Source organism: Priapulus caudatus, unplaced genomic scaffold (assembly GCF_000485595.1).
Source record: "Priapulus caudatus unplaced genomic scaffold, Priapulus_caudatus-5.0.1 Scaffold185, whole genome shotgun sequence".
In the NCBI taxonomy this organism is placed as follows: domain Eukaryota; kingdom Metazoa; phylum Priapulida; class Priapulimorpha; order Priapulimorphida; family Priapulidae; genus Priapulus; species Priapulus caudatus.
In genome coordinates, this window is record NW_014577246.1 from 92,076 (window position 1) to 103,571 (window position 11,496).

The following is an 11,496-nucleotide window of genomic DNA, read 5'->3' on the forward strand; positions in this document are numbered from 1 at the left end:
GGAATTTAACTCAGAGTTAACCTTAACTCAGGGTTAAAGTTAACCCACGACTGTGCAACCGGGTCCAGAGTATTAATTTAGCTTGGATTGAGAAAATGGAACTTCAATGACTAGAGGATTTGTGTCCCTAGATGGGGGTCTAGAGGCATGCCCCGATTTCTCCCTAGGGTTTAGTACTTTTACTGATTACAAAGACCTGCAAATTTGACATGAAGAAGTCCCATTTTAATGTGTTTAGGCTATTATTTCGTCTCTTTCACAAGGGCACGTTGCATGGTTAGAATTCATCATTGAAGTGTCAGTTCTAGTTGCATTTTGTGCGCATAAGCAGACAAGCAGCTAAATATACAGTAACGCTGATAGGGTCTATGTCTCCCTGGGTACGGGGTGTCTTCTCAAACTTTCAAACGCAGTGCTTTTCAAATACATATACTGCTAGAATACAGACACAGACTCCCAAATAGATAAGTATGCAGGAATGCACATGCTGAAACTTCACGTATGCATGGATAATTTCACTACATCTTATATAGTATTAGTAAGATGGAAATATATGATAATTTCTATCATTGTCCGATCAATGTCACAGGATCATCAGTACATCATACACCAATAACACAATACAATCTATGCAAACTAGTTTCATTTCCCCTCCAGCAACAACTGAACTGATGAGATATTTTTGTAAATTAAGCGAAGATAACAGTAACGTTACAACTGCATGAATACACACGTACAGGTATGACATTCACTGTGAAACACACTACTATAGACTACTAAATAAAGAATTCTAGACTTCCAGAGCAGTATTAGAAAAAGGATTCAAATTTATGCAGTTCGAATGACACCAACTAAGCACGAAACAAAAAATTTAAAACACAAAACGCACACAGACAGTCACAATAACACTGAAGACTAAGCATTCAACATAACCGACACGAGCGCACACACGCACGCACACACACACACACGCACGCACATGCACACACACACATAAATACGGATTCAAAACCGGTCACCTCTTCCTCCTTCAGTGATTACTACAGACATGATAAGACTGTTACACCCCCATACTCGCATGCATTTATAAGCAAGCAGTTCTGACTCAATTTGAATGCAGTAACGAGTACATATATATATAAATAACTTTTGCTAATATGCTCGGAATTACATATTTCAAGTGCAACTTCACATGGAGGAACAACACCTTAATGTGTCACAGATAGTAGTATTATGTATATAGATATCATCAGGAATGATTAAAAATTTTATTGCATCACATTGCCACAATACTGTGTCACACACAGATGATTTGCAACGCACGCACACACGCTCGCGCGCACGAACACATACACACGCGAACATTTATACATTATACACACATAAATACGGATTCAAAACCCGATACCTCTTCCTCCTTCAGTGACTACTACAGACATGACAAGACTGTTGCACCCGCATATTCGCATGCACACGCAAACAGTACTTATTGACTCAATTTGAATGCAACAACGAGTACATATATAAATAACTTTTGCTAATATGCTCAGAAATACATATTTCAAGTGCAATTTCATGTGGAGGAACAACACCCTGTGTCACACAGTTGTGGGAATGTGTCACAGACAGTAGTATGCAGATATCATCAGGAATTAATACAAATGCTATTGCGTCACATTGCCACGACGCTGTGGCATGCACACATGGTTTAATTTGCAGCGGCATGCTTATAGTGAAGGATCCGTGCTAACACTTAGCTACTGGGTTGGAATTGCATCACCCAGACAGGGCTTCCCAGCATGGACAGACAGCACTGCTGTATGTCGTGCGTGATACACAACAAGTCTGCATGCTTCTACTCTAGGCGACAGTATGACTGTGCGGGGTGAGTCAGTAAATGCTACAGCAGCCGGCGAAGAACACAGCCTCAATCTGCTATTGATTCCATTCCCCAAACCTCCGTGGGGGTGAAATCAAACGTTCATACACCGCCGCAGTTCTCTCGGCGAGTATAGATTACGCCTTCAACAGCGAACTACGCCGAAATTCCATCGGCAGACATTCAAGAAGTTACGTGCATTAAATAGACCTTCCATTCTTTCGTTATAAAGGTCTCGTGTACGCTCGTAAACAGCTCGGCAGACGATCTTGCATGCATGTAGAGTGGCTGAAAACGGGATATATATTAACTAGGATTCGGAAGACCCTCAACAAGCAGCCAGCTTCACAGATATTTGGATGAGCAGGCGAAAACACACGTGTAGATTATATTTCTGACTATCTTAGCGTAAAACATGTATAAAAAAAAACTGTATATATATATATATATATATATATATACATTTTATAATATAATCATTCTATTGCATTCATGCACATTACTGTCCGGCATCAAAATGTAACCATTCAGAGTCGTAGTAATTTTCAGAATCAATATCCTGGCTCCAGATATAAACAGAACTACACACTGAACTAGACAGAGGGCACTCACGAAGAGTGCATACCTCTGCCAGAAACATATGCCATACGCCATACGACTCACGAACACACGAATAACCCACGATATACGCCAGCGTACATGTAACATGTATGTCGCCGCTCGCTGATGGCTGGCTGGCTCGCTGACTCGGCGCGCTAATATCAATCGTGCGAACACACGAACACACGCACACGAGAGCGATCACATAACCTCCTCCACAACTCCGTTGGGCGAAGGTAATAAATCCAATGCGCTTGCTGGTGCCTGCTGCCTCATATATTGTGAAGGTAGTTATTTACTTATTAATACGACCTGAATCAAGAAATGCTATCTGAGCCACTCCCTGTACCATGTTTAGCTAGCTACTCCCTGTACCATGTTTAGCTAGCCACTCCCTGTACCATGTTTAGCTAGCCACTCCCTGTACCATGTTTAGCTAGGCGCACTCCTGTACCATGTTTGGCTAGCCACATACATAAGTACACAACTACATGCATACAGACGTGCGCACGTATGCACGAACGCACACACACATTCATGTACATATAGTGCACAAACAAAACAATATTTACTAATAAACACACAAGATCAAGAGCGTATAAACACGTTCAACCGCGAAAACACGATGTATAACTCGTTCGAAACCTGCAAAACGCACGGCCGCGAAACACGAGTATACTCGTGGCAAAAAAAATTAAATTTTACGTTTACTATGTTCTCCTATAGATGGCAGGGGCTGTACGCTTAGAAATTTAATAGCGTCCCAGTAGTAGATGACATAATTTATACAATACTTTACTGTTGTTTGGAACGTTATTTTGGGAGTTTTTTAGGACTGAGGTAATGTTTTGTTTCACTCTCGCCAAAGGGCGTTTGACTGCGCGGTTGTTGTGAAGATTGTTTTTGATGTCTGAGAGTTGTTTGATTTGATTGATGACGGGTGATTGATCACGAGTGTTGTTTTGATGTCTGATCTCGAGTAAGTTTATATCTATATTATACTATAGCCACTAATTATAAATAATTTTATAGCTAGTTAAACCTGCCAAAAACATTTTGTGTAATAAATGACTAAGCGGGAAAAACGCGAAAATCTCAGCACAGGGCGGTAGGGCTGAGAGGGTCTATGTCCGGCCGGCGGTACTGCCGGAACGTACCCTGGATACGGTCCGGTATCCCGGAACGTACCCTGGTACTAGTGATGGGAATCGGCTGGAATTTCATAATCGATTATCGGTTTCCGCTTAAACTGTCTACGTCACGAATTTCGAGCACAGCAAGCAGTAAGTATATTGTGTGTTATTTGTACAAAATAAAATGTATGAAAATACAATTAGCGTTTCTATTTACTTTTCATGCTCATATACCTTCTTTATATCCCTAATTTGCCGGTGCATTCGATGTAACCAAACGTTCGATTCAACAACAACCGCATGAATTCGAAAAATTATTGTGTGGCGCCAGACGCAGCTAGCCGATATAGCGAACATTTGCGTAAACGAGGCATTGGCAAAAATTATTGTGGCAGCCATGAAAATTCCTTGTAAACTTAAGCGGGAGTTTCTCATATAATCTTCTTTCTGCTTTTTTCTCATTCGTTTTCTTTCCGATGCACTGGTCTGCCCACCATTATTTATCGTTTAGTTTATCTAGCTACTGATCGATCCTGAAGGGGATGTCACAAACATTTTTGTTGGCAGAAAATTAAAAAAACACAAATAACATTTCGCAGTTTTAATAGTAATTTTTCAAACATAATACACATGAACATATATTATTTATTTTTCCTATATTGTATATTCTATATAGCCAACACAAATATAAACAGAAACTGTTTGGGCACCACTTTCTGCACCATACACAAATCACGAGATGACATCGACAGCAGCAGCAACCAGTGCAGCAACCGAGAGTGACGCCATTATTGTGTAAATAGTGTTAGGTAACACTAATTCAAATCGTCAAGATTTTTGAAATTTAACCAACGTAAAAACATTTATATCAGGTGGAGAGCTTTAGGATATATTTAGTACGTTAGTACTAACTTTTGATGTAAAAAAATTACAAAATAAGGTTTTCAACTATAATTTCAGGAAATTCGTGACGTAGACACTTTAACCGATCGATAAATCGATTATAATCGGATAATCGGTTAATAATAGCATAGATTTATTAAATCTTACTTTGTATATACAATTATAACATAGCATTCAATATTACATGTTTATGATCATGTATTAACTCTGTGAAGGTTGCTGTATGTATATCCATGTCTGTTCCTATACAGTATTTAATCAATTAAAAAGAAATGGTTTAAATGCCTTTATTAAAACATTAAAAGTTTAAACAAACATGATCAAGACTTGTTCTTTATTATAGTAAGTAAGTTGTTTGTGTTCTAATAGTGTAGGCTGTGTAGCGAGTCAATGTCCTGCCAATGGAATATCCTCTCCAACACAAATGTAACAAACAATACGGAGAGTAGAATCTCATCTACGGATAACATCTGTGGGACAGTGTCAAACCAAAACAAAGACCACTGTCCAATTTTGTCCATGTCTATAAGTACACTAGTACCGCTCTGCAATCAGACAGGACCTATGTTAACAGTGATTCATGAAGGTGTCCTCTGGACTACACACTGATGCACTTCTACTTCGGCTACCAATACATGTCCATGTTGCGATTTACTAAATTTTTAAATTTATTATTTTATTTTTTTGTATTTTGATAATCGATATATTTGTTTTCATAATCGATTATCGATTTGAGACTATAATCGATCGATTTTCGATTATAATCGATCATGCGGACATCACTACCTGGTACTATCTAATATGCGGAACCATACTGCGTCTACTCCACTAACGAGTCTAGGGAGTCGGCCTATGCCTACTCCCTAACCCGAACGGACGAACGCCTAACCCTAATCCTAACCCTAACCATATCAAATAGTGACCAGGGTACGTTCCGGTATACCGGACCGTACCCAGGGTACGCTCCGGCAGTACCCTGGGGGACATAGACCCTATGAGCGGCGGTAGGTGCATTGTTAACCATGCAGCGTTGAACGTGTTAAGAAGGCTCTACTCCTTCTTAATACGCTCTTGACAAGATGTATATATATATATATATATATATATGCTTACACATGTATAATGTCCTTGCACTAACTAGCTAACAATAACTTATTCTGTTAGTCTCTATATGCACATGTTTTTGTAACATGTTTGATAGTTTCTGGTAATTTGCATTTTGAAATTTAATAAAAGAAACTATTTATAATTTGTACTATAAATCAAAATTTACAGATAATGGTTGATGCTGAAACAGAACAATTAGTCTACTGAATAACAGGATTAACATATATATCATGTGTATTCAATTACACGTATACAGTCAAACCTCGGTTATCCGAACAAAATCTCAAGGTCCTGTGAATATTTAATGAGCCACTAGACCACCCGTGACTCGTTGGGTCACCGACTATTCGGAGGTTATGAAGAATTCAAGCTAATTTCAATATTGCACTGAAATGAAGGTATATTTTGAGATAATTTAATTTTCAATCCATTTGTGTTATTCATCAGATCAGTTATCCGAACAAAATACTCGCCGCCCATCTCGTTCGGATAAGCAAGGTCTAACTGTAGTACTGTACATATTTAAAATGCTGTCAAGATATGCAATCAAACTGTAGTGACATTTATGTAACTGCAATCATAGTTGTGGCGCATTAAGATATACTGTAGACCCTTTTTTATAACGCAAGAGATTGGTTCCAGAATTTTGGGCCACGTTATAAATGACTCTACGTATCGCACTGCCATGGAAATTTCCTGGACTGACTTGAGCCGACTCCTTGAAAGTGCTCTGAATTCTGAAACATTGTTTTATACTAGAATAAAAATAGTTCCCTGTTAATTAGGGCAAAACCTTTGACCCCGTTTTAAGCGATTCTGCGATATATCGAGCCACATTATATGGTGTTCACAGTGTATGTAAATTACAAGGACACCATATAACTCAACTTTACATGAGCAGATCAAACATACATTGAACAGTAAATCAAAATATCTTGAATATGAGTTAAAAATCTTGTCAAGATATATTCACAGCATTTTGCAATAACTAAATCACAGACAAAAGCCATTTTTTATGCAGGTTGCACACTGAGTCAGTGAGTGTAGATATAAGAAAGGGATACACTTTCGATCTCAGGGCCAACAAGTGGATCGATCAATAAGTGATGACAATCAAGCATCCACCCAGTCTGCAGCAGAGTGTTGCAATTAGTCTGCAGTTTCACACTGTAGGGTCTCGTCCTTTCAATGGTTTCACATCTCCCCGTGCTTGCATGCCGAGACCATATTTGCATCTGTGCATGCAATGTGCAGCTCTTCACACAGATAAATGTACAAAACTCACCATATAACACAACCTGAAGACCTGTGTTATATGAAAGGATTTTGCTAACACTGTATGTCTTAGACTCTAAGATATGCGATGATAGTTCAATTTAAAGTGACTAAATTGCATGGGAAACTTGGGTAATTCTACTTTTTATCCTAATAATAAATTGGAGGGATATGTCATGAATGGTATTACTTTCCAAACATCTATGGCAAAATAGGGACCAAGATACAGTAAGCTTTTACCTATATGCAATAACATTGACAACATATAAAAAAATCAAAGATAATCTGGAGGGCTAATAACAATATCATAGTTTTACTTTCATCAGGCCACAACTAAAAAAATCTTTGTTTGCCCTCACCCAACCCAGGCTGATAAGTTCGGGTAGGTAGCAGGGGACGAATTTAGCAATTTTAGCCACTTGCGAAAAATCGCGAGTGCCTAAAAAATCTACATGCTAAAATGAATTCTAATGTGCAGAAATTTTGTTTGTACAACATAAACTACTTTTTGAATATTACATACACGTTTTGCATACTATTACTACTAATCGTTGGAATGAGCTTATGTTATGATTTATGTATGTGAAGCCGATTGTTTCATGCCATCAGGCATGCATGTGATTGTGTTCTTGCCTTCTTAAATATACTTTGCACATGTCGCTATAAATTTCCACTCGCAGAAAATAGCAAGTGCTTATATTTTCTACTCGCAATTTCTCAATATCGACACGAATTTTGCGAGTTAGCAATATGGAAATTCGAGCCCTGGGTAGGTAGGTTTTTTTTTAATTTTTCGAGGGTTTTTTTTTACAAATTCAGCATCCATGGTGTCTACATGCTCCGGTGTGCTTGTATGGCGATACCTTTTATGTTGAATGTTTGTCTTGCTTATTACATATATATAATGTATTGCCTACAGATTTATATGATGTACAGTGATACAATTTGTAAAAAAAAAAGAATGGGAGAGATCAATAAAATTGTTTGAGTCGGCCCCTTTTTGGTGGGTCGGTCAGGAGAGGGCAAACAAACAATATTTTTATTGTGGCCTCAACAACACAGCAAATTATGTGAACTAGGGTGACTTACATAAATATGAAACAATTGCTTCATTCATTCATCATCGCATCATCGCATCATCCCCTACCAGCTGCATACCTGTTAAGTACTGCATTCAAACCTGTACTAGGCTGTACAGGCGCATCCCTACTTACAAACGTTCAAGTTACGAACTTTCAGAGATACAAACAAACTGAAGATGGTCAGACCAACAAGAACAAATGCCATCTACATTTACAGGAGGTTATACAACCTTTTTAATTTAAGCCATTCCCAACCTGTGCTCCTTAGACTTTAGGTAATACTGTTTAAAGCCGCACAATGCGCATCCAAACGTTAATTTCTCCAGTACTAGACTAGCAAATACTTCGTGGCATGCATAATCACACTACCTTATGACAAAATAAACTCTAGTTGCTCCCATTTCACTGCGCGTTTGCTTAAAACCCACAAGAAAGAGGTGAGAAAACTGGCATTCTGGCGCTAACGCCGGCTTGTTTGCCAAACAATTTAGCCTCAAAGTGGTTAGGGTGACGTCACGTTTTTATCTTTGCTACACCCGTACAGCTGTACCGCAGCACCGCTGCCCGCTGCACGGTTGCTTGGGGAAACTGTCAACAACATCGGAGAATTTGAACAACATTAGAGGTATTTTAAAATACCTTTTATAAGACAACGCGCAGTGAAATTGGAGGAACTAGAGTTTATTTTGTCATAAGGTAGTGTGATTATGCATGACACGAAGTATTTGCTAGTCTAGTACTGGAGAAATTAGCGTTTGGATGCGCATTGTGCGGCTTTAAGTCTGTTAAAATATATACTGTCGAGTATCATTGGGGTATAGCTGTACTGTACAAACCTTTTTTATACAATGCTGTGTACAGTATTTATAAGAGTAATGTTGGACTTCTATTCCAGACATTTGGATTTACAAACAAACCCCAGAAACCTATCCTGTTCTTAAGTAGGGGAGCTGCTGCATACTAATTTCTGGATACCATCTTGAAAATATTCACAGGGATAAATTCCTCAGTTGCTGTAGTTTTTAGCATATATATAGTAATCAAAGTTGGCCAACCTTGGCCCTATCATAACATTCGATCGTGACATTGTTGTAATTATGGTAAACACTGAACAGAAAGACTATCCTACCTTAAAACCTTGTACACACAAGATGTGGTTAATCACTAGGGTTGGGGTTAAGGTTATGCGCGGCGCACACGTGAGTTATTTTACTCAAGTAAAATGACGCACAAGTCAAATTACTCAACGAAAATCCGCCGCACACGTGAGTAAAATGACGCATGCGTCAAATTACTCAACGAAAATCCGCCGCACACGTGAGTAAAATGACGCATGCGTCAAATTACTCAACGAAAATCCGCCGCACACGTCAGTAAAATGACTCATGCGTCATTTTACTTGAGTAAAATAACTCACGTGTGCGCCGGGCATTAGGGTTAGAATTATGGTTATTTAACTCATGGTGATGATGTATGATTATTCGCATACATGTACGTATGGCAGTTCTACACTAGGACTGAGCTAAATAAGTCTTGAATACAATCGCATTCAATGTTCTGGTTATGGCTTCCTGAATATATTTCGATAACTACCTAAACCATTTGATATGATAATAAATTATTATTGAGAGCAACACATTTTGTGGGTAGTGTGTTACACCATGCGAACAACCAATAAGCTATATGTACGCCTAGAGAGAGAGAGGGAGAGCCCGAAACGGGCATTACACAGAATAATAATGTAGTACAAATATTTATCGCTATAAAGTTCATAGATCATCTTTTGTTCAAATTCTTTAGTCTTCATTCACTTTTTCTTTCATACTGTTTGATTCTCTTTATGTTGAAGCATTCACAAGTTGTATGCACAAGTCCTCTCCACTCCTGCCTGTTGTCTACAACATTCCTCCACTAATCAAGGACATTACCACACCTCAGAGCACCTTTGCAGGTATCCATATCTCAATTTAGGACAACCAACAGATCGGGATCCATTTGCTAGCTCGCTGTATAGAAGTGCCTTTGCTGGTCTGTCGTTATCCATTCTACAGACATGGCCAAACCAACGCCATATAGGATTTCTCATATAATTCTGGGTAAAGTATGTGGTACCAAGTTGCAAGACGAATATTTCGAACAAGTGACCATTCAGCTACACACAAATGCCAATATTATGGCAGTTGGTTGTGTATTTTTCGTACTGTATTGTTTTGTGAGTTTATTACTTTCCCAATGGCCATTGATGTTACAACTTACATACACTGCAGTTCACAATACTACAACTATCTTAAAATGTAAACGACTATATTCTCTGTTCAACACCCGTAGCAACATGTGACGTCACCTAACCAATTCGGGGCGAAATTGCTTGGCAAACAATTCGGCGTTGGCACCAGATTACCAGAATTCGCACCTCTTTCTTGTGGGGTTTAAGCAAACGCGCAGTGAAATGGGAGGAACTAGAGTTTATTTTGTCATAAGGTAGTGTAATTATGCATGTCACGAACTATTTGCTAGTCTAGTTCTGGAGAAATTAGCGTGTAGATGCGCATGTTGACTATTGAGTATTGTGGCTTTAAGTTCTCTGACTCTGTGATCTCTTGCACTTATACTAATTACTACACTATTATCATTACTCCATTGCTGACTTGGTCACTATTCACTAGTAGAACAACCAACCGCCCACTAAGTTATTACACGATGTTATCAGATGTTATGATCGTACACGTAGTCGATTTTTACACGGCGATGAATCACTGCAGTGCTTACCAGGCAGTATTGACTACTAAGTACTAAATAGTAGATGTGTGGAAACTTACCACTTTGCTCCCCAAGAAACACCAATTTAAACTTCCGAAGCGGATTGCCAAAATCCGTAGACGTCATTTTCGTTATTTCGAAAATGTTCGCTGTGTTCCAGGGCCTTGACGGCACAATAAACAGGAAACGAAAAGCACAGACAGAATAACTAAATCTCCAAGTCGCCACGTTCAGACTGGACAATGACGTCAGTGCGAGGAACGCCAGCGCCATCTGCCATGCAAAAATGTTGTGAACTCTAACAGCAAAATCGAGCCCAACAGCCAAGTAGGAGACCGTACAGGCTAGGGCTCGCTACTATTTATAAACATGTGTCTACTGACAGCTATTTATCACATAAATCTATGCTGGGATACCCCCTCTCCAGTTTGAATGCATATCCGTCACAAAATAAAATTCCTCTGGTGATATTTTGTGCATGCGCTAAGACACTAGCGTAGTCAGATTGTGTACGGACTGGTAGAGGCAGCGGACACCCTTACGAGGGGGGGGGAGGGTGTAAGGGAGAAGGGGGGTGGGAGACGGGAGAGGATGGGGCGGGAGACGGGAGAAAATAGGGCGGGGAGCGGGAGGGGAAGGAGCGGGGAGTAGGGAGCCCGAGTGGGCGGGAGGATTGAGGAAAGAGAGAGAGAAGAGCGCGCGCGCGACAGAGAGAGAGAGAGAGAGAGAGAGAGAGAGAGAGAGAGAGAGAGAGAGA

General features: G+C 39.4%; 1 protein-coding gene across 2 annotated transcripts in view; it reads right to left on the reverse strand.

The window, feature by feature from the left end:
* The window catches only part of LOC106806915 (ras-related protein Rab-6A), a 41,535-nt gene extending 30,544 nt beyond the window's left edge, over positions 1-10,991 (reverse strand). For both annotated transcript variants that reach the window (XM_014809082.1, XM_014809081.1), the window contains exon 1: positions 10,799-10,991. In XM_014809082.1, the coding sequence (XP_014664568.1) occupies positions 10,799-10,865 (67 nt within the window). In that variant the 5' untranslated portion in view covers positions 10,866-10,991. The remainder of the gene's footprint in view (positions 1-10,798) is intronic.
* Between the last annotated feature and the right edge of the window lie 505 nt (positions 10,992-11,496).